Source organism: Triturus cristatus, chromosome 3_2, assembly GCF_964204655.1.
Source record: "Triturus cristatus chromosome 3_2, aTriCri1.1, whole genome shotgun sequence".
In the NCBI taxonomy this organism is placed as follows: domain Eukaryota; kingdom Metazoa; phylum Chordata; class Amphibia; order Caudata; family Salamandridae; genus Triturus; species Triturus cristatus.
In genome coordinates this window covers 30,221,815-30,246,091 of record NC_140584.1, presented here as the reverse complement: position 1 = coordinate 30,246,091, position 24,277 = coordinate 30,221,815, and the positions used below count along the sequence as shown (strand labels likewise).

The following is a 24,277-nucleotide window of genomic DNA, read 5'->3' as shown; positions in this document are numbered from 1 at the left end:
TAAAAGAATTAGGTCGCAGGACAGTTCCTCTGCAGAAGGTAGGAAACACCACAAACCTTCTCATGAGACCAAGGAATCCAAGAAGGAGAAAGGAAGGAAGAGACTCTTCTTCAAAACCTTTGAGGCATAAAACTCGCAAAAAGTCATCGATACCACACTCGCCGATGACGACAAGTATTACATCGTATGCAGCCTCGATGACAGCAACTGTGACGACTATGGCAATATTGACTCCTATATTGTCGACAAGACTCTAACACTCTAAAAGCCCACAGACGTCGGGATCACTGTCGACAATGACATCATTGACAGCCGTTGACATACTTCCATCAACGAAGATATCATCAAAGACGCCATCGAAGAAGACACCATTGACGAGTGACATGGGTGATGAACGCTTCGCTGACGACTGCCGCGTCGACATTACCGTTGAGGCGACACCTTTGACAACAGAATCTGTTCAACTGGCTGTATCGCACTATCAACGCCACCGTCGACGATTGCTACTCATATTACTAAGGTAACTAAGACGTTTTCACGACCAGCAATGTCAGCATACAGTCGGGTATCACCTTTATTCATGTTGCATCTCTTGGACATAGAGGACTCTGATGACGACAGTATTTGTGGTGCAGCTCACAGCCCATTAGAGTTGCACGTGAAATGTCAAGAAAATTAGGAGGATGCGTATTACCATGACCAGTATTTTCAACTGAGCTATGTGGCCCCACCTCGTCACTACTAACCTTATGGTTTTCAACCAGAATCGCGTACTAGGGACATGTCCCATCTACCTTTTTCTCTCATTCAAGACCTGTAAGCAATGTTGGCGAACTACAAGCAAAGGTTTCCACTGCAAGGGGATCAGCCTCAGAGTCTGCAGCCTCTAACAGACCCACCAAGTACGCCAAGCTTACTGCCACCAAATTCACCTGCTATTACTCCTAGAGAAGCAGATCCCATCGCAAAGGATACATCTGCTTCAGACGAAGATAGAGAGGAAGGCGAGCTACCAGATCCTCTCCCCGCGCCAGATCCTTGGGAGGATTATATCATACCAACACCCTCTCCTCCGCCACATTTACCATCAGATTCTCCCACAGGGGATATTGGAGGATTTCCATAACCTAATGGAAAGAGCATCCACCAGATTCCGTTTGCCAATGCCAGCTAAGCAGACTGACTGCTTCCTGTATGATTTCAAGGAGGACACAATGAAGACTGTGTGCTCCATACCCATTATTGACTATATATGGCAAGAGAGCGTCAAGATTATGAAGACACCTGCAACGGGACCTCCGGTGCGCCCGCGAATTGATAAATAAAACAGAGCTCCAGAGGTTTCTTCATCTTGTCTCATCGGACACCCCAGACCAGATTCGGTCATATCTCAGGCGGCACAAAGAAGATCCAAACACCCTTCCACTCTAATCACTTCTCCACCTGACAAGGAGGGGCGTAGGATGGACATTCTAGGAAAGCGCTTTTCTACTATGGCCGCAGTCTCATCATGTTGGCAAATGCATTGGCCATTATTGCCCGTTATGACTGACAGATGTGGTCGGACATAGGAGCTTTGGTGGACCTAATACCAGAAGAGAAAAGTCAGGAGGCAAGAAAGATCTTGTTGGAGGGAGAACGTGCAGCATCTGAGACCATCGACTGCGCTATGGACATAGCCAATACTGGTTTTAGACAATTGGCGGGTGCCACAGTACTAAGAAGACAGGGATGATTGAAGGCTATCACCTTTAGGCCAGAAGTACAGACAAAGATTTTAGATATGGCTTTCAACTGTGATTCCCTCTTTGGAAGGAAAATAGATATGCGCTCTTGGCTATTAAGACCAATACAGATATGGCGAAGTCCTTAGGCACATTACATTACTGGGAAGTGTCATTCAGAGGGGTTAGACGATGAGGTTTTACCTCATATAAAGGAGGTTACCAGAGAACCCCACAGTATCAGTCCTACCAGTCTCAGGAACGTCCGAACATAACCCTCCAGCATACCGCCAGTCTTCTACGGCTGGTTTCTCCAGCCAAAGAGGCCATAAGAGAACGCCTTCCCAAGGTCGGGACTCCAACAGAAAACAATGATCAGGTCCGGGTATCTGCTTCCTTTCCCCTCCAACCATGTGCATCAGTGGTGCAGTATACCAACGGATCAATGGGTGTTAGACCTCGTAACCTATGGAAATACCATAGAATTAACTCAGCGACCACCGAATACTTCACCCAGTGGAACTGCTCCCCCCGGTCTTCATTTACTGCGCAAAGAAGCCCAGGTCATGCTTTCCAAAAGAGAAATAGAGGAGGTCCCTTTTTCTTAAAGAGGGAGCGGTTTCTATTTTTTTCCGTTTTTTTCTTGATAAAGAAGTAGTCAGGGGAATGGAGACCAATATTGGATCTCAGGAATTTCAACAAGTTTCTCAAGAAGCAAATGTTCAGAATGGTAACGCTCCCTGAGATTCTTCGTCGTCCCAACAGAAGATACTTCGTGACCTCGCTGGACATGGAAGACACATACTTTCACATCCCTATCCATCAAAAGCATCTGAGTTTTTAAGATTTACAGTGGCTGGCACTCACTACCAATTCAAAGTACTTTAGTTTGGCCTCAAATCGGCCCCAAGAGGCTTTAACAAGGGCATGGTCCCAGTAGCTGCAGCTCTACAATCTCAAGGTCTCCAGGTATTTCCATACCTGGACGACTGGCTACGCAAAGCACCAACAGCAGAGAAAGCCACTCAGACTACCAGCACTTGCCTTCAGTTGTTCCAGACTCTAGGAAAGTCTTCACTCCTTCCCAGTCAAGTCATGTTGTTCCTAGGAGCTATTATAGATACCATTCAGTGCAAAGCTTTCCTCTTGGAGGAGAGGCAATTACAATTGCAGCAGCTACCAAAGAATGTGTCAAAAATAGGTTCTGTTTCAGTACGAATATACAAATCGCTCCTGGGAATGTGTTCTACAGCGATAGACCTGATAACACTAGCCAGGCTAATGATGAGACCTCTACAGGAAGAATTCCAGAGTCAGTGGCTGCAAGTCTTGGGATCCTTCGAGGATATGATACAGAACATAGCACAAAGAGGGAAGCCCTGCAATGGTGGTTTCCCAAGCCAAAATTCTCACACAGGGTCTTACTTTCCTTCAAATCATCCCAGATTTCCTTTTAACGACGGATGCCTCTATGGATGGCTGTTACAACCATCTGCAAGAGCTACAAATCCAGGGCAAAAACATCCAAACCTCTGTTCCATGTCTGAAACAACCATTTGATCCTTCTCTGGGGATCCTTTACTGGTAAGCCAGAAAAACAAACTACCTCACTGATCCTGCACTGCATGATGGAAGGTGTGAAGCCTCTGGAGTGCCTTAAAAGTGCAGGATCCAGTTGGCACATTTGTACCTACTATATTAGAAGGCTTTTAAAAATTGTTTTCAGCCAAATGTAGTGTTGTGCCCATTTGGCTAATTAGAATTACTTTTCAAAACCAACAAAAATTAATGTATAGGATATCTTGCCTCTTGAAGGTGTATTTTCTTTGGAAGATACTTATATTTCCTCCCCAAAATTCTTTCTGGAGCTCCAGCAACAAGATCACTTCATAAGTAGATATGAACATGGCTCAGAAATATTACTTGAGTAAGACCAAATCTATTAGACTATCCAAGCATTTATTTGTAAATGATGGTACAGTCCTTACCGAATTGCCTTCTCCACAACAAATTGTAGCCAGTTGGATAGTTTTTCATAGTCAATTTCTACCAAAAGGGTAGCAAACCTTTTCCAGGTTAGCCTAAGGCTCATTCTATACGTCGTAAAACAGCTGCTACTGCCGAATATGCTGATTACATATAATTGTAAAGTAGCAACCTTGAAATTTGGTATATACTTTTGCAAAACTTAACTGCATAGAGTATGTGACTGCAGGAGAGATACTCTGGTATATCAGGCCTCTGTGCGCAATTGATTTTCTCAGCAATGCTTTTGTCTCGGACTTCATCCTTGGAAGCTCTCCTTCGTGTTATTATTACCTAGCTTGCTATTCTCTTCTACTGTTTATGGATATCAAAGAGAATTCCATGACCGAGGAAGAGAAGTTACCAACCTGTAGCCTTAGTTCTGTGTTAGGTAAGTAACTGTTCCTTCTCTGTATAATTAACAACTTAGCTCCTCATCAATTAAAAGGACAATGTGGAAAACCAAGCCCACCACAGTTCACTGTAGAGCTGCATATGTGAAAAAGAGGAAAGATACTGAACACTGGAAACTCTTGCCAAACTAAGAAAAAGAACTATACTATGCACAAAATTACAATTGCAACGAGGAATGGACAATCCGTTCTTTTTACACAAGCCAACTTATCTAAGAACAAATCAGGACACCGTCCAACCCTACCACAACATTCATGCAAACTTGTCCCTTCCTGTTGAGTGACTCACTTTGTCCTCAGTAGCCAAGTGCAACATGTTTCTTTCTTACTATAAGCAAAGGAAAAATTCAAAGACAATCAGAGAAAATAACCTGTCCATAATGACCTCCAGATTGCTCCACCTAAAGCTAACACTATTTAGGAATCCTCCTGTTTCAACAAAATTATAAAAAATCTCAAGCTGGCCACCTACTTCCTAGCTGTCTTCTCGGACAGCATCATAAAAGAAAAGAAAATATCACACCTTTGATCTAATCTAGTTCTCTATGATCAGTGCCTTGCTAACCCATACAACATACCCAGCATCTGAAAAACACTGGCTGACTTATGACCACCCTTTAAAAAAAACACAATTAATCTCTGCCATCAGCAAGGAACCTCTGGTGTTGGGCAATAATTACGAATTCGTACTGGCCACAACAGCCATGCCTTCTTGTTCACCTCTATGCAGTATTTAACAGAATTGTTCACTGCAGAGTTAACACTACCATGGCACATCATCTGCTTTTTTTTTTTTTTTTTTTTTTTTTTTTTTTTAAAACCTTTATTGACATTTCAATCAATTACACGTATGGGCCTACAACCCCCGGGGCCGGCCGCTCAACAATCAGAATAACAGAAAGCAGGTCTATCACAGTCAGTACCTCGGGGAGCAAAATCTCGACGTTAGCATTCTCTCAGTCTCTGAACAGCCCAAGTAGGAGACCAGGATAATCAAGGTTTACATTTTATAATAGAAAAGGATGGAAGGATCAGGTGCCAAACAGTTTCCCAGCAGCGAAAAATGGCAGGCAGAACGATGAACGTAAACAATACACAGCAGTCTATCTAAGCAATGGCGCTGAAACAGGAAGTTCAGGATGTGGAGGAATGACACGGCCATTTGCGCCCGCAACCCCCTGCCCCAAGACCCAGGAAACTCCACGGAAATTATGGCACTCCGGAAACAGCAGTGATTAACAACAAAGGAGTACTACCATGCTGATCCCAGAAAAAGACAAAGGAGAATAAGAGAAGAAAAGGAGGCCATAGAAAAAGGAGGTGAAAGACTAAAGGATCCCCCCCCCCAACCCCCCACCCTGCACCTCTGCAGATGAGTACGGCCCCCCCCCCCCAGCAGTGTGCCTGTCGCCCCGGAACCAGACCCGAAATATAGAAGAAACAGAGAAAAGAAGTGGGAAAAGAGCCCCCACCAGACGGGGGGGTAGAGAGAGTATTAATAAACTGGAGGAGGGCCTGCAAAACACGCCCCCGGCTTCTCCCTCCCGCACCACACGGTTTCCCATAAAGCAAACAATAAAGAACACAAAATCGACCCTGTCAAAGTGGAGTAAGGAGCATTACGCACTTGGTACACTAACAGTTATGCCGTGAGAGCACACAACTCCCGAGCCCGCCCGCCTAGTAGGTGACCACCTCGGAAGGGTCAACATCATCCTTGGCCACTCTTTGCAAACCCACCCATGCATACCCCCAGTCCCAGTGCCATGTCCAATATTACCAGGAGGAGAAGTGTCCAATAGAACTCAGGAAGCGACACACACAGGTAGGGTAGAGGGCTCTGAAGATCGACACAGTCAGCTCTAGGGAGGATCGTCTTTCCCGATGCCGAGCCAGGATTTACACTGCACACCAGGCCCAGGAAGGCGGAATCAGCCAGGGCGGGCGACCGTTGCTTGGACGTTGCCTGGGTCGTCGGAGACCGCGCACGGGACAAGGCCACCACCCCCCACTCAGGTCCGAAACCTCCGGGACAGACCAAATCCACAGCCAGCTGATCGCACGTTAATATACTGTCCGGAGAGTCCAGGCGTGCACTATTCACAGGGGCGGCCACGACACTGTCCCCCCGTGCGCGGCATGAGAAGTCCCAGTGTACCTGGGGATAGGCAGGCGGCAACTGTTCCGACGCTGATGTCACTCCATCGAGCTTGCTCCCCAGCACCCAGGCTCCGTGAATCAGGGTGGAGTGAAGGGCACCGAGAGCCTCGAGAAGGTCACCGTACCCCAGTACAGCTCCCGGCGCTCGCTCCGCTACGCTCCTCAGAGTCGCACCCTCCCAATCCTGCTGCAACCCGTTGTACAGGATGGTTGACTCTGGCATACCAAAATGGCCGCTGGGTAGGTCCATCCCAGATCGGGGCCGGGGCTCAGACACAAGCGCCTCGGGTTCCATGGCACTGGTAACTGGGTTCCGAGGGCAGGCAAACAATGTGTCCGGTGTGTGGTCACGGGCCACAGTCGTCCCCACCACGGACCAGCGCCCGCGAAAATCCGGGAGCAGCCCGCAAGAATCGGGACAAGTTACGGGCGGCGTCCGGGCAGCTCACCGGCGAAGGCTGAAGCAATCACCGGAGAGTCTTGGAGTTGCCACCACGGGCACGCACTCGTTCAGCTACGCTTAGTGGTAGGAGCGACCACGGCGAAGCGCGGTCCGATATTCGCACCACTCCGGCAGTCCGACCCCACCCAGTCACCAAAGGCCGTTGTTGTTGCACTGCCGCCCGGCCACGGCGTTCACTCGAGGTCCCGGCTCCGGGGCTGCACAGGCTGCAAACTTCACACGGTCATTTCTCCGGCGGTACCGCTGCCAGAAACTTCGGGGTCACACGGCCGGTTGCCGCTCGCGTTCACCAACACGGGTAGATGGCGCAGGCTAAGGATCTCGTGCAGGATATCTGTGCGGGGTGCGGAGGTTCACGGAGCCGGGAGCCTACGCTGCCGTCCCGGTCGCCATCTTGGCTCCTCCTCCATCATCTGCTTTTTCATGGTGAAGTGCTGCCTTCCTAACAAACCACTATCAAGTAGTGAAGATGGGAAAATACAGCTGTGAAAAAGCTCCAGTGACTTGTGTCCTTCAGGGCTCAATCTTAAAACTCAATTTTTAAAATCTCTATGTCTAGGGGTTGAACATTGTGTTTGAAAACAAATGTATCTTGATCCCCCAATATGTATTCAATACATAATTCTTTTTAAAAACCTCATCAATGAAATAAATATTAATGTTCCTGTCCTGCCTGACAGGACTTCAGAAATTAGTTTCAAGTAACTTTCTAATGCTCAGTCCAAATAAAGGAATTCTTGCTAATTAATCTCAGGCACAAACACAAAATTACCCCCTTTCTTACCAGCAAACTAAACATGACTTTCGTCAATGGGCTTCATTCTGTGTTTTACCTTTTCCGTTCGCTGCGATATCAACAAAAAAAGCAAAAGCTCTCAACTATCATCCCCTGAAAAAGATGTAACATTTACTTGCCAACAATCACGAGAGAACTGCAGCTTATGCCTTGATAATTTCAGGGCTCGACTTCAACAATGCTGTCTGGACTGTATTATCACAATCCTTTCTTTCTGCACTGAAGAAGATTTTCTACTCACTGAAACTTTTATAATCATTAAAATTCTTGTTCACATATCACCAGGACTTCGGAAGGTCCCAAAGTTCAAATCTTCTCTTCCACATAACAAATATTTTTCTGAAGCTGCAAAATCGTATAGGAACTCTCCTCCAACTAACAACACAACTCAACCTACTACTGTTCCGTAGATGTGAAAAAATGCCCCTCTTTTACAGTACCTGAAGTTTGACAAATTGAGTGTAAACTAAAACTGCCTGAAATCACCATACTGATACAGGTCTTTACCATGCACTATGTTTTTTGTTTCAAAAATGTTATTGAATTTAAGAATACTACAAAAAGAACATACATTCCAAATCAAACAACCTTGGACAAGACAAGATATTGACTAGTGCTTAAGAATGGGTACATATAGGATAATCAGTTATAAACAGTTGGTCAGTGTATTTAATGTGTAACAAGATTGCATGTTAGACCTAATAATGTACAACTTGTTTGGCCGGTTATGCTGACAAGGTAGGGAAGATGAATCAGATTTCAGACTTCTGACACTAAAGGGTCTGGTTAATATTCTTAAGATGCCACCCATGGCTTGGAAATAAAATAAAAAGACCAAAAAGGTTTCGGGACTGGGAAATGGGTTGGGTGGTAGGTATAAAAGAGAGAGGAGTATTGAGAGGGAAAGAAGTAGGAGAGGGAGAACCAAGAGAAAGCATAAGAGAGTAGGAAAGAGAGGTAAGTGGCGGTCGATAGGCCCGTGTTCCAGGTATGCATCTGACCTAGGAAGCCTGCTAGGGGGCAGGAAGAGCCTAAAGGGCCCTTACTGCATTTTGTGTGAACACAGGAATCCAAATGTTCCCAAATGTGCTTAGATAGAAGGGGAGTGCCTATGGAGTAGAACTGGGCAATGTACGTGCTTCTAAGATGTGATGGGAAACTTACTTGGAATCTTTCCAATCTTGTAGGAAAACTTTGAGTGCAATGGTGGTGAGTAAGTCAAAGAGAATAAAATCTCGGTCTGCAAGCGGGAGTGGTGTCATGGCCATGTGCTGGCCAAGTATAATAGTTGGAAAGTTCAGTGAGATAGTTGTATTAAAGATTTTACCTAATTGAACTGCTGTTTCATTCCACGAAGAGAAACAAGCATTAAAAGAACATGTGTTTCGGGCCACTTGACGCTGTTTTGCATGGCTGGCAAAAGTCAAGATCCTTCAGTTTGAATTTAAATAGTTTATTCAGGGTCCAGTAAAGAAAATGCACAGCAATGAATTTTGTTTATAATAGCAATGAATGAGTTTACCATGGAGTAGATGGTACAGATTTTATTTCAAGATTCTTCTGGGGGCGGTGCTTTATCATGTATCCTTATCCATGAAGTAACTGGACCATTTACTATGTAAACTGGAATTGGGTTGGCCAGATACATTGCAGATTTATTTATAGATCTTGAAGGCCACATGACTTCCTGAATAAATAGGCGTGAGGGCAGAAAAAAGGGTGTAATGCCCACTGGACCCAGCATAGAGATTTTTGTTTTTATTTTTAGGAAGTCACAAAAATCCAAATTGGATGATTTTTACTGCTATTGCAGTTCAGCAAATAATATGGACGTGTTATATTTATGTACGTTTGACAATAGACTGATTCTCTTAGTGGCCCACTCAATACCTAAAGCTGGGGGGTCTCGATTTTAGGAGCTTCTTGTTATTCCATAATGAGATGGAGATTGATTTGTTAATGTTGGAGCTAGATTTTTGTCCACCATTAATAGAAGTTTAATTGTATCATCATAAATGTTGTTAGAGTTGAGAAAATTGTGGTGGGACATGGTCAACTTCGTCACTAAAGGCAATAGGTAGCTAATGTGTTTTTTTATATTAAACCAAGGAGGCAAATTTGTGGGATTCATTTACAACCAGCTTATATTCTGAGCCGCTAGAAAACGCTGTCTGATAGTTAAACCAGTGTGGGAGGATGCAGCCCCCTATCTTAACGGGAGACCTGTGTTTCTTAAAACCCATTCTGGGTTTCCTCTTACTCAAAAGAAAGTCGGGGCTAATTTTGTCTGCTATTGAAAAAAAAAACAATTTGGATAAGCGGATTGGGGACTGATAATTAACTAATACGGGGGGTCACCATAATTTCAGAGTTTCTAATTTTCTCCACCATGACATATTTCTGGGAGACAAAGCTGTTAAACGGTCTTTAATTTTATCAATTGTTTTGCGTTCATTCTGTGCTATAGATTCAGGCAAATTGTTACAGAACCAAAGTCCCAAGTATTTACTAAATTTAGATTGCAATTGGAAGTGTGAGTTCCCAGACAGGAAGTGTTACAATAGACATTAGGAGGTAAAACCTCAAACAATAGCCTGGAAAAAAACATGAAACTTATTAACAATGGCTAGTATTGCAGTTATAGCTTCATCAGGGTTTTCAGCAAAAATGTAAATATCCGCGTAAGCTGCTGTTGTAAATATCTTATTCCCAAACTTCAGTCCAGCAATATTGGTAGATTCATTCAACGTCAGTATCAAGGGGTCAATGGCCGGTAAAATAAAGCAATGGTGAGAGCGGGCAGCCTTGACTGCTACCTTGTTATAATGATACAGAAGATAATAGCTCTCAATTGACTGTAATTCTCGCAGAAGGCTTGCCATACAAAGACATGTCCATTTTGATGTATGATTCCACAAGGTTGTATCTATTTGAGGTGACCTCCAAAATTGGTCATGACATCTTATCTAAAGCCTTTTCTGCATCCAGGTCTGTAGCTGCTGTTGCAGGAGCTTGCGGAGGGCTGATTTTTTGATAATTTGTCAGAACAGCCGAATATTATCGCTTGCTAATCTGTCTTTGATTAAACCCGTCTGAGTGGCATGGACTAACTTTGTAATCATGGGAGCGAATCAAGAGGCCAGGATTTTAGCATAAACTTTGGTCTCCATATTCATTAATGGAATTGGTCTGAAATTCTTTGGGTCAGAAGGTTCCTTCCCCTCTTTTGGGATCACCACAATAGTGGCCTCCGTGGCGGTACCTGAAATCGACCCTGATGAGAGAAAGTGGTTTATTACGGTTTACTCAGGATCTAAAATTGTAGCTTCAAAGGTTTTATCAACATTTATGGGAAGGCCATCGGGGCCCAAGGCCTTCCTGGATGGGATAAGCTTAATTGCCTTCCGTATCTTGCTAAGCTCTATCAGTTTATTTAGCTTCATACAGTCCTCATCAGAAATGGATTTTATCGCAGAGGCTGAGGAAAATTGAGACAATTATCTTTTGGAGGAGTAACTGATAGGAAGTATAAGTCGGCACAGACTTTTGGAATTTTTTTCTGAATATTGTCTTAGTTTGAGTTTAACCTTGAGGGTCTTTAATGTTAAAGATTAAGGTGTATTTTCTTTTAATTTTAGGTGAGCGGCTAAAGATTTCCCCACTTAGTTGAGGTAAAATAATGTTTTACCTTTTTGCTCTTGAACCCACAGGTGAATGCGTTTACGGATTATTTTGTTGTATTCATATTTCAGGTTTTTTGTGTTTTTTTTAGTTCTTAGATATCTTCTGCCCATCTGAATATCATTTCTTGGAATTTTAGATCAGCCTTCAGTTTGTCCAAGGATGTTTTGATTTCTTTGTTTAGTTTGGACATGCAGCTTATGCTTTGGTCTCTAAAAAACATTTCAACTTGTCCAAAAGAGTAACCGGTGAGGAGGCAGAGGAGGTGTTCTGTAGGAATAGGATCAACTCTTTGCATAATTCCTGCATTTCTAGATCGTTCTCCAGTCCTTCAGTGTTCCTGCGGGAAGAACGTTTTTTGGTTTGAGGGAGCAAAATTCTAAGTGAAATTGAGATGACAGCATGATTACAGTAGCTGGCTCGATGGGAAAAGTCACTGTCAACTAAAATGTAGTCCATTCTTGGAAAATCTACTGCAGGGGGAGAAAAGGTGGAATAATTACCGATAGGGTTATGTAGCTTCCACACATCCACGAGCCCATGCAAAGTACAAAGTGATCGCACTGCCTTGTGAGCTTTAGGGGGATCTCTATTTAAAGGCCGAGCTTCTATCTAGGATAGTGTCCATTGGTAAATTAAAATCACCCCCCAAAACGATTCGGATCTTCGTTGGAAGAAAAGCCAACTTGGCCAACAACTTGGACCTGAATAGGGGGTCATCAATGTTAGGTGTATATGTTAACTGCAAATAATTCTGTTTCCCCAGATTGGCGTCGGGTGATCAGCCATCTGCCACTATCATACTGCTCCGAGGCATTGGTTGATAGGCTGAACTTTTTGATATTAAGGTGATCACACCTTTTTTGTTACAGCTAGCCAGAGAGTAGGATTTATTATTCATTCATCCATTGCGCATAGATAATGCCTCCCTGTGCCCGATTTTTTCAAGAAACACCTGGCGACCTCTCAGTGTGTGGTAATAGAGACTTTTTTGCGCTTCTCCCATTGGTTAAGCCCTTTAGTATTGAGGGAAGTTACTTTCAATGTAGACATAATTCAGTCAATCTGAAAGACTATTATAGATTCCTTACCTTAGAATTACCCCAAGCGTCAGACTGGATCCAGAGAATTTTTACTCAGCAGTACCCCTGCGCATTAGTAGGAGGCGTTGGTCGACTCCGCATTCGTCGTTGGCTTTGTGATCTCCGGGATAACGCTGCGGTATCTACTTAGATGCCGCTCCTGCGCGCTGACGTCAGTTCTTTCTTTTTCTGTGCCAGCCAGCGCAGATCCAGCGAGAGCGGTACCCTTAGTCATTTTTTTACTAAACTTTTTTGACTTTTTGTCGACATATTTTTTGTAGTCTTACGACTCCTGGTGCACGAGGAATGTCAAGTCGTCGACCCAGTTTCAAGCCTTATAACTCCTGTCACAAGCTGATATCATCACCGATCCGCACCTTGTGTGTTTTTGGTCTGGAGCGCAACCATAACCTGAAGTAGTGCTCCGACTGCCGGGCCCTGAACCCTAAGTTTTTGTGGGAGCGGTCCCGAAAGCTTTTGGAGGCCCGGCAGTCCGCTTCGCACCGCTCGAGGTTCTGGTCGAGGGGAAGGTCGCGGGACCGGTCGCGGAGCCACCACCACCATTCGTCATCGAAATCTTCGTCATTGGGTAAGTCGAAGCACAAAAAGAAGGCGAAGAAGCATCGTCGCTCTTCGCCTTCTCCCCGTCCGACGGCAGACGCGACGTGGGACAACAAGGGTCTTCATTCTCCCGCTCCGCCATTGGAGCCTGCTGGGACGGCTTCGCGCTTCCCTCCCTTTCCGGGAGCCGGAGCGCTCCCTGTCCAGCTTTGTGCATTTTACGAAGCCCTCCATTCCATCTTTGGGCAGCCTGAATCTGCCGGCGTGCCTTGCCTGGGGCCTCTAGGCTTTTGATGCCGGTGGCTCCGGCCTCGGCGCCGCAGGGCCCCCAGGGATCCAGGCTTGGATCCGGATTGGCGCAAGTCGACCTCATGGTACCTTCCCTGGCTCCGATTCCTCTGACAACGCCTCCGACGCCTGTTGTGCCCCCGGCCGGCGTTGACCCAAGCCTCCCTCTCAACTTGGGCAAAGAGCCGGACCTGTGTCGACCGAGACCAGTACCAGCGCCGGAGGGTACTTTTGTACCGCTGTTCTTCCCTGACGTTCCCAGTCGCCCTGAGGAAGCCAGAGGAGGGTGAGGAGGACTAGGAGGGGTCTGTTGACTGTCTTGCAGACCAGCTTGAAGAGCCAGACTGGAGAGAGGAGTTAAGTGATGCCAGTGGTCTCGATACCAGACCTTGGTATGCTTCTTCCCCTACCATGACTACGGAAGAGGGAGCTTCCTACGCTGTGGTGTTGCGTAGGGTGGCTGAGGCCTTGGGCCTTGAGCTTCCTACGGTGGCAGTCAGGACTAACCTCCTGACTGAGGTGCACTTCAGCCGTCAGCAGCCTCTTAGGGGCCCTTGCTGCCTTTCAATGAGGCCCTCACCGACGTTCTTCTGGGCTCCTGGTCCAAGCCCAGCACAGGGGCTTTTGTGGATAGGGTGATTGCCCAACGCCATCGCCCGGCCGACCCATTTTTCCTCTCCCAACACCCTACCCCTGAGAGCTTGGTGGTCCTCGAAAGGAAGCGCTTTCACTACGGCTCCTCAAGAAAGGGAATCCATGAAGCTGGACTATCTTGGGAATATGTTTTCGTCTGTCAGCTTAGGACTGCAGTCTGTGAACACACAGGTCCTGCCTGCCCTCGACCCTGGAGGCTGGATGGTAGCATTGGACTTGCAGGACGCTTATTTTCACATCCCTGTCTTGCCTGCCCACTGGCGCTACTTGCGGTTCACAGTAGGCCACAAGCATTTTCAGTTTACCGTGCTCCCCTTTGGCCTTACCAGTGCCCCTCGGGTGTTGATGAAAGTGATTGCAGTGGTCGAAGCTCATCTGCGCAGACCAGGGGTTCCAGTCTTCCCCGACTGGCTGTTGAATGCGGGCACGCCCCAGACTAAGGCAGACCACCTCCTGCATTCGCTGGGGTTCACTCTCAACCTGCCGAAGTCACATCTGATTCCCTCTCAGAAGCTCCATTTCATCGGGGCGGTTCTGGACACAGCGCAGTTTCAGGCCTATCCTCCCGAGCAGCGAGTCCGGGATATTTGGGCTATGATACCGATGTTTCAGCCTCTATCCCGGATTTCGATGAGAATGGCCCTCAGGCTGCTGGGCGTCATGGCCTCCTGCATCCTGCTGGTGGATCATGCCAGGTGGCATATGAGGGCTCTGCAGGGGGACCTGGAGTTACAGTGAGCACAGCATATGGGCAATCTTTCCGATTACGTCCAGATCTCGGAGGGCACTGCACGTCAGCTGCAGTGGGGGCTCACGAACCAGGATTGGGTCAACGGTAAATCCCTCTTCCTTCCCCAATCAGAGTTCACAGTGGTGACAGATGCGTCACTCCTGGGATGGGGCAGCCACATGGGAGAGGCGGAGATCAGAGGCGTCTTTTCACCGATGGAGTCAGGGTTCTACACCAGCCTTCTGGAGCTCCGGGCCATTCGTCTTGCACTGAAGGCATTCCTTCATTCTGTCAGAGGAAGAGTAGTGCAGGTGTTCACGGACAACACCACCGCCATGTGACACTGCAACAAACAGGGCAGGGTGGGGTTGTGGACCCTACGTCAGGAGGCTCTTCATCTTTGGACATGGCTGGAACATCGGGGCCTGTCCCTGGTGGTTCAACACCTGGCAGGTACCCTGAACGCATGGGCGGATGAGCTCAGCTGCCGGTGCATGATGGATCACGAATGGCATCTTCACTCGGAGGTGGTGCAAGGTCTCTTTCAGCAGTGAGGAGAGCCTTGGTTAGATCTGTTCGCCACCTAAGAGAGCGCGCAATGTCAGCAGTTCTGAATTTCCAAGGCAGCACTCGCTCAGTGACACTTTTCACCGCAAGTGGAATATGTCTTTCCGCCTATACCACTTCTGCCCAGAGTGCTGAAGAAGATCAAGCGCGACCGGGCCCAAGTCATTCTTGTGGCTCCGGACTGGGCACGAAGAGTCCAGTATCTCAAGTTATTGAGCATGGCCATCCATCCTCCGATCGGAGTGCCCCATCGGGAGGATCTTCTGTCGCAGCAACAGGGGACGGTCCTCCACCCGAACCTGTCCAGTCTCCACCTCCTTGCGTGGAGCTTGAGCGGTGCCAGTTGACAACTTTTGACCTTCCTCCCGAAGTCGATAATGTCATCTTGGCAGCCAGGCATCCTTCCACTAAAAGGGTATATGCCTGTAGATGGAACAAATATGTGGCATGGTGCACAGCAAAGACTGTAGATCCCCTTTCTGCCCCTCTTTCTGAGGTTCTCTTCTTCATACTGTCTTTGGCCCAACAGGGCTCTGCTCTGGGCACCCTTAAAGGCTATCTTTCAGCTATTTCGGCCTTTCTTCGCCTTCCTGATCAGCCTTCTCTTTCCACATCCCCTATTGTAAATAGGTTTCTTAAGGGCATTACTCACCTCTTTCCTCCTTTCCCTTTCGCAATGCCCCAGTGGGACTTGAATCTTGTCTTCACTTACCTTATGTGCACTCATTTCAAGCCACTACATAATTATCCTCTCAGACTCTTGACTTTTAAAACTGCTTTTCTGGTTGCCATCACCTGTGCTCGCTGGGTGAGTGAGCTTCAGGTGCTATCTTCTAAACCTCCTTTCCTTGCTGTCCATCCCGACAAGTTTGTCCTTCGGACTAGGCCTTCTTTTCTACCCAAAGTGTTTACCACATGAGACAGACCATCACTTTGCCCATCTTCTTCCCGCCCTCGCATCCTTCCAAGGATGAGGGAAGACTCCACCGCCTGGATCCAAAACGTGCATTATCATTCTATGTAGACTGCACAAAACAATTCCAGGTGGACGATCTACTCTTTGTTGGCTATGTGGGCGCCAAGAATGGACGGGCCGTGCAAAAACAGACAATTAAGATTTGTTATTCCTTGTCCAAAAAGGAGCCTCCGGTAGGACAACGCGCCCATTCTACCAGAGCGATGGCAGCCACTACTGCTTTGAGACGTGGAGTACCCCTCAGTGACATTTGCCAGGCAGCCACTTATTCATCATTGCACACGTTCACTAAACATTACTGCCTGGATAGTCAAGTCCGGAGAGACAGCTTCTTTGGCCGTTCAGTTCTCCAGGACTTTCTGGTATGAACTTAGTTTGCACACCCACCTCCGGGTTGGTACTGCTGGGGTATCTATTCTAAGATAAGGAATCTATAGCCAATAGTCTCTTTCAGACGAACAAATTACTTACCTACGGTAACAACATATAATAGTTATAGAATCCTTACCACCTCACCCATCTTCCCCGTGTCTGCAAACTGACTTCTAGAGTAAGGGACTCCCTTTCAGGGCCCTAGTTTTTTTAACCTGTGTTCAGTGTCTTGCATGGCTCTACGCTTCTGGCGTGGAATGCTGTGTAAAAGAACTGACGTCGGCACGCAGGGGCGCTGCCTAAGTAGATTCTGTAATGTCATCCTGGCGATCACGATGCCGACGACAAACGCGGAGTCGACCGATGCCACCTAGTGACGGGCAGGGGTAAGCTGAGAAAAAATTCTCCGGATCCAGCCTGACACCTGGGGGTAATTCTTTGGTAAGGAGTTTGTGACTAATGTATGTCTCTTACAGATATATCGTTACTGAAGATAAGTACCTTGTTCTTCAAGACCATAATGTACTATTTGGTGTCCGGTGTAATCGCGGCCTAGCTATCGACCAGAAAACTGAGTGCAACAGAGAAAGATACATGGCCCTGAACAAGAAAGAATAGGAGATGTCATAGAGTGAAATAGGGGGATGAACCGAATTAAGAATCAAAAATTGAGTAGTCTCCCTACAGTCCGGAAGAAGAGCCTCAAGGAGGTGAGATAAGGTGAACTGAGCAGTGGGGCTCACACGCAAGGCGAGTAGGAACCCTCCACACCAATATATGTGCAACAGAGATAATTAAACAGCCCAGTGCATTTCAGTACAACAGATTAACTGGGTTAACGCCTCTTGTCGTTACCCTGACCTAGTAGGTAAATGGGCATTCGGAACACAGACTACTGCTCGTATCTCGCTGATTACGTCCAAATGCGGTTAGGTATTTGAGTTGAATGAGTATTTGTAACATTATAATCTCAGAACCACCAAATAGGGTGGGATTCAGTTACATTTTACTGTGTGAAGGGCCAACATATTCATACATACATATTCATTCATAGGAAGGTCCTCACTTAAGGTAGATTGAACCCTAACCTCAGGTCAATAGACTGTGGGAGCCCAAAGATCTACCAGTAAAGCCTGGAGAAGAGAACTATCATACATTACTGACAGCCGATCATACACTCCAGCATACAAGTACCAGCGCTCTCTCGCTCGGATCGACCCTCACCGCACTGTAAGACAAGTAAATTGTGGTAATTACCATATAAGAAATGTAGAAACTCTTGGTAACTTCTACAAGAATGGGTTGGACTATGTGGTGATCATCCATTGTACCTACTGATCTGGAGTACAGGCAAAGCCGAGTGAGGATGCATGAATGTTACTTAGTGGTCCCCAAGAAAGCACCCCCACTCAGCCCGACAGGTTCTAGAAGAACTGGCTGACTAGCCACGACATCCAAATCCCCAATAGAACAAAAACAACGTTACTAGTGAGAGAGAATGCAGCAACGGAATATATCAGCTAACAGCATGCATAAAGACCAGTCTCGCCCGGGCACTCTGGATCTTCAACAAAGAACATATTAACAAGTTTAGCAGGCCTGAAGTTGAGTTGGGCAATTGAGAGTACTTTATGTCAAGACTTCAAAAAAACTCTGAGGCATGAGAATATACACTGGGAGAGTACAATCATCATCTTGACAGATCCCAAGTGAAAGTTTGAAAACGGTAGGGAAGCACTTTGTTATCACTGTCAACCAAGCTTATCTTTACTCTCAACCAATACAGATTCAAAGGTATTATCAAGGAAAGTTTCCAGCTCTGTCGGGTCAGAAAAGATTTGGGTTTGACCTTTGTAGACATTTCTGAACGTAGAAGGGCCCATAACGGAGTGCTGGATCACTCACTCTGAAAGAATTTTCTTAAGTGCCAAGAAACCCTTCCTCTTGATGACATTATCTCTAGCAAAAACTTGAAAAATAGATATCCTGGTGCCTCGCCATTGAAATTATTTGATTTTCCTCAAGCGTGCTGGGATAATTTCAGTATGTTGATGTCAAAGTAGTTTGAAGATTAACACTCGCAATCTTAGGTATATGGGTGGGTGTCCAGTGTGCACACTCCAGTTCAAAGTATCTTTCAAACGAGATGCAGAGGACTTACAGGAGCCAGTTTTCAACAATAGCAATCGCTGAAGGGGATTCGTGCTCAGGGAGGCAAAACATCTTATGGGTGCTCCTTCTGTTACCACAGTATCGGTTTTGCTTAGATGTTTGTGTTGAGCTGAGATGAGGTCATCAGTCAACCCAATTCTGCCCTCCACAATTGATATCCTGAGAGTGAGGTCTTTGAGGTCCTTTCTAATTACCGAAACTTAAGCTTTTAAAGGATCAGTATTCGTTTTGGTACTCTGAGCTACATCGTGCATATTGTTTAGCTTTTTTAGAATAGCTTTAAGAGTAGTGAAATTGGCCTGCTTTTCTTTAATTGGGGAGTTGGGAAACGGAGGTTCCAGTTTTAATCTTTTAAGCTTGCCTTTCCCTTCTTACTGTCTTTCTCCTTGTGGTCCTTGGAATATGCCATTTTGAAAAACATTTTTACGTCAGGGTGCAGGTTAAATACTCCCAACAGCTTGGACTGAAGACCAAATTTGAAATCTTAGCAGTTGCCTAAAGGTTGTGCGGACAAATTACCTCCCAAGAGCTATAGCCGGGAGTTTAGTTTCTTGGCAAGCTGATGAGTGGGCCCAAAATGTTCGTCAAGTGTCGCGGACAGTGACCCAAATTGGACTAATGCGGGTCATGAACTGGATACTCAGATTTCATTAGTCGTTCTGTAGGTGCAGAAGGCGATGCTCATAAGATCGACAATTGCGCTTAGTACAGTGCGCCATGGAGACATTGGAAAGCAATAAGACTGTACATATTCAGGCCTACATACTAGTACAGGATGATCGTTGGCTGCAATAGGCTGTAATGGGAGGGGGGCGGCGGAGGAGAGGCCGGCTAACACTGTGTGAATCGCAGGGAGCTGCTCCATTTGGGAGTCTTGTTAGAGCAAAAGGTACCTGGCGGTGACGGTGTACAGTTCGTTCTCCAGATCCCAAAGTCTGGAGACACTATTTCAGCGACACGCCGCCTTCTCACTGGACGCGCCGCGCATCTCCTGCGGGCAGGAGACCTCTAAGCTGAAAACCATTCCCGGGCTCCGATGTGTCTCACCAGGACATCTGCCCCCACTCTGATGTCAATCAGTGCATCCAGCTCCCCCATCAGATCAGAGTCCTAGCATAGACCCGGTTCGACTCAGCACAGTGGTGCCACATGGTCAACAGGCCTTGAGGCAAAAGCTTGTCTCAGAAGAACGTGCTCATCTGTTGGTAGCTGCCTCTGTGGTCAGGAAGACAAACATTGGACATAGGGAGTCAATCTGGGCCAGGCAGGTCTCCGGAGGTCATTTTGGAGCAGCGCAGTGTGGAGGGCTCGGGGAAGCTCAAAAGGAGCCGCTATCTTACTCGGATGCCAAGCCACACCCCTACCGTACTGTTATTGATCTGGCTAATGTTTGTTAAAATATATTCTCTTGGGACTAATGGTACATGTCAAGCACACTTATAACATTTGGTGGAGTAGTGCTATATAAAACTATTAAATAAAACAAATACATTCTAAATCCATATTTTTTCTTTCATATGTTCCCAGACTTGTAGAGTCTGTATGTGCATCTTTATAACTATTTTTCAATGGGATTTATTTACATTTCTAATGGCTTGGTACAATAAATGCGCTTTTCCCTCACTCTGGTACTTTCTGACTTATAAACCCTGTTTCTTTAGCCAAGATCACAGTCTATTAGTTGCTTTTGAGTTGTATTTTTTCTAATTTATGCATGAGGTTGGAGTGAGTGTCCCTCTTCCCTGCACAGAGGAGAAACATGAAGCTGTGTCATTTCAGTAATTTTATGTGGTTTCAGAAAGGAACAGCCAGCAAGGAATGGGGCCAGTCTTTTTGAATACTGACCCTGTTGGCAGGAAAAAAAGGAAAACTTGCAGAACCTACAAGTAAGGAAGGGCAACGGTTAACTACGATGCCAATAAGATGTGTTTGAGGGTGGGGGGGATTGGAGCTTCCGTGCACAGCCACAGCTTGATTACTTTCGAAGTCTCTCCTACAGAGTATGCTTACATTGACCACACACTATCAATCGGTGCATGACTTTCAGCACCATAGACCCCTTCCTCAAATCATGACCACAACTGTAAATTCTTAAGCATGTTCCTCTTCTCTTTCTTCCAGTTCTCCGGGAGCAAGAGAAAAACTGGCCCTGTTATGAATGTAATCGTCGCTTCATGAGCTCAGAGCAACTCCAGCAGCACCTTAACAGTCATGATGAAAAAATTGAATTCTTCAGCAGGTACTTATGTTTCCTATGTAACTGTTTGAGCAGATAGGTCGAGTGATATGGTTCTAACATTTGTACCTACTTCAGAGTTTCTTCTGTTTATTATTCCTGTTTCAATTATGTTGGTTTGTATATAAAGTTTATATCTATGAAGTGCATGGTGGGGCCAACTATTGGTGGGATTTGGTTATAAAGCTACTGCACTGAAAAATGCTAGACTAGTGCTGTGCCTAGGAATTCTTCAGAACATGCAGTCAAGTCCTTATCTGTGATTTCTCTGCATACCCAGCATACTTCCTCCTTTTCCACTGAATGGTGAAACATTTAAAACTGCTTTGTGATTTTTCAGCCAAGTGCTCAAAGTTGGGGCTCTCTATACTCTTCATTTCATTGACAGATTTCTTAAATGGGATATCAGATACAGTGAAAAAAATATCCTGCTTCTCTAACAGTCAGAAATAGTATGCATTTTAGAAAGTTTTTCCATTTGATTTTTGTCATCTAGGGTTTTGAGATCTATTGTGGTGTTATTCTCTGGATGGCCTCTTTAAAGATGAAAGCTTAATGAAGACTTTTCACAGCTAGGTATCTTAAGATGTGCTCAAATAGCTGCATTTCTAGTGGATACTTCTAACCGCATATTCCTCACCTTTAGAATATTCCCTATGTGTCAGACTGGATCTGGACGTCTTTATAGCCATGCTCCTGTGTTCCACTAGGTGGCACTGTATGGTTCCACATTGGCCTCATTTCGCCCCGGAAGTGATGGAGCGGAGCCAGACATAAGCGCCGCCCCAGCTCGCCTATGCCAGTTTCTTGTTGGATGTGGAGCACAAAACAGTTGTCGGTACTAGGACCTTTTTAGATTGTAAAAGAACAGCGAGGTGGAAAGGCAGTGAGGAATCTGTGGTTAGATAGAGTGTCCACCAGAAAGAGCATTACCAAAGGTAACAAACTTGTTCTTCTGATGGATACTTCTAACCTAAGATTCCTCACCTTTCTAATAGATAACAAAGCAGTAACTCTCAAAAGTAGAGGATTTGTGGCGTGAACTCAGACCATACAGTCCAACAGAACTGAATGGGCAAAATGCCCTTCCCTTCAGACCTCACAAAAAGCTGATCGTCCATCCAATGGTCTTAGGTACAATTGATGTTGAAGCTTAAAGCTCACTTGGGGTCTGGCCAATGGAGGTAGCCATCCGTCTTCAAGCGGTGAGTTGGAGTACAGAATTTTGGGAGGGAGATGGATTGTGAAATGTGAAAAGGAGTCACAACTTTTGGCAAAAAGGCCATCCTTGCCCTCAACACCAGTTTGTCTGGAAATCATTGCTGATTTGAAGTTAATAAAACTGCACTCAATTGGGTCCCCATACACAGCTCTAACTCTTAGTTCTAAAACTCTTGAAAAAAAGAGATATTTTTCTGATTTTTTTTTTCCAGTGCATGAATATGCTTGTTTAGATTATGTTGGGGTCCTAAATTGGGAGTTTACTTCTGTTGATGTGCACTTTTTTTGTATTAGGCTAAGCCAGTCATTTCTCAGTACAAATGCCAGCCAAATATTGAATTGGGATTGGACGGAAACCATTACATATTGCAATAGCGAATATGTTTAATGACTTAAATTTTGAGAATTTTAAAAACATTAAAACTAGGTTTTATTTTTCTTGTATTTAGGATGGAACAGAGAGATCCAGCTTTGGAAATCAGAATGCATATTGCATGTAACTGCTTAGCTTGATTATCACGTTTTATGTGTTGTTTTGTCGTTTGTGTGGCAATTTATCAATTCTGAGGCAAAAAACTTGCAATTTAGTCTTATTCCAGATCTAAATGGATGAGAAAAACTAACTTTGTGCATATTGTGTTCTGCAGACCGAGGGGCCGAGGTCGTGGAAGAGCTAAGAGGCGCATTGGACCTGTACGGCGACCAGGGCGTCCACCAAAATTCATGCGTCTAGAATTGACTAATGAAAATGGAGACAAATCCCTTGGGGGAGCACAGGTATTTATGAAGGACGGCACCAAAACAGACACATCATGAAAGTGAACAGATAAGCTTAATTTCCTGCCTACATGTACAACAGATCATTTGCTTTGGTATAGCCAAGGATAGATGTGCACTGAACAGAAAAAAACAAAGGCAACAGCAGTCAGGCTTCTCTCTCACACAACAGTTAAGTTTTTCTAACACATAATATCTGCTACAGGAGGAGTCCGGGCTGACCGGTATATTGAATAAATATGCTGAAAGTCAGGTTTTCCAGTGCACCTAATTACCTGTTAATTTTCGTGGTGCTTGTTGTACTCTGAGGTTGCTAGCTGGCATTTCTTGCTACCCTGTGCAATACTGAATGACCCTGTGCTACTTGATGGTTTGACAACTCCAGATATTCTCATTGCAAAACCCTGCTACAGAGGTACTCCCTGATCCTAGCATCTGAGGCTGATCGGGCCGGTTTGAAAGTAGAATCTGCGGTACAGCTGTGCACATTTTGCTCCAGCATGGTTATTTACCCTGTGCTTCAGGCACAGAACGCTGACTACCATGCACATACCCAGACCTGAAGACAAAGGCAGGGTTGGTCATGACATAGAGCGGCACAGGGAAAAGGTCTGAGGCTTTGGCACAGACCCTGAGAGCCAAACAGCCAGGTAGTTGAATCGGATGAACTCTGTACTGTTGCTGTGTAGCCATTATGGATACCTAGGCCTTATCCTCTGCGGGCCTGGGCAGAAGAGAATCAGGCAGATGGTGCCTCTTGCCTTCTGTGAGGGCTGTGCTACAAGTACAAGGAGTGGTGCTATAAGTCATTTAGGAATGGGGGCATATTAAGCACACATGCTGAAAGTTAGGCCACCAATTCCTCTAATAACACAGTTCCTGTTGTTGACTGTACCCTCCTTCTCCTACCTGCCTCTACTGGCTGCTCTGCATTATCCTGAACTATACGGCACCATTTGATTGGGTGATGACTCCAGAGCTTCTCATTAAAAAACACGCTACGCTAAGGACTCCTGATCCTCCGTGTCCAAAGATGCTAGACTCTGCTTGAAAGGGGGAGCTGCGAAGAGGGCTTTGCATGGATTTCTCTGGCAAGATTGTATCTTCTGTGCCTAAGGTCGTGAACCCATGAGCACCCGGTAGCTACACAGGATGAGTTTTGATTTCATCAGACTAGCTAGCTGGCGAGTTGACACCTTGCATGTTGCTTATTCGGTAACCCCGTGGGTTGGACGTCTTTAGCAGTGTCCTTCAGCAGGGAAGCGATCTTGTTATACAAAACTGATGCAGCATTGTTGGAGTACATAATTCAGGAACAGTGCAACATTCACTGGAATGAAGGCATAAACGGCAGGCTTAAGAGGGACCAGTTCATGTTA

The 24,277-nt window shown here is 45.7% G+C and overlaps 1 protein-coding gene across 3 annotated transcripts in view; it reads left to right on the top strand.

Annotated features, from left to right (window-relative positions):
- The window catches only part of PRDM10 (PR/SET domain 10), a 1,096,800-nt gene that overhangs the window by 375,445 nt on the left and 697,078 nt on the right, over positions 1 to 24,277 (top strand). For all 3 annotated transcript variants that reach the window (XM_085647206.1, XM_085647205.1, XM_085647207.1), the window contains exons 10-11: positions 20,786 to 20,903; positions 22,769 to 22,898. In XM_085647206.1, coding sequence (XP_085503332.1) covers positions 20,786 to 20,903; positions 22,769 to 22,898 — 248 coding nt within the window. The remainder of the gene's footprint in view (positions 1 to 20,785; positions 20,904 to 22,768; positions 22,899 to 24,277) is intronic.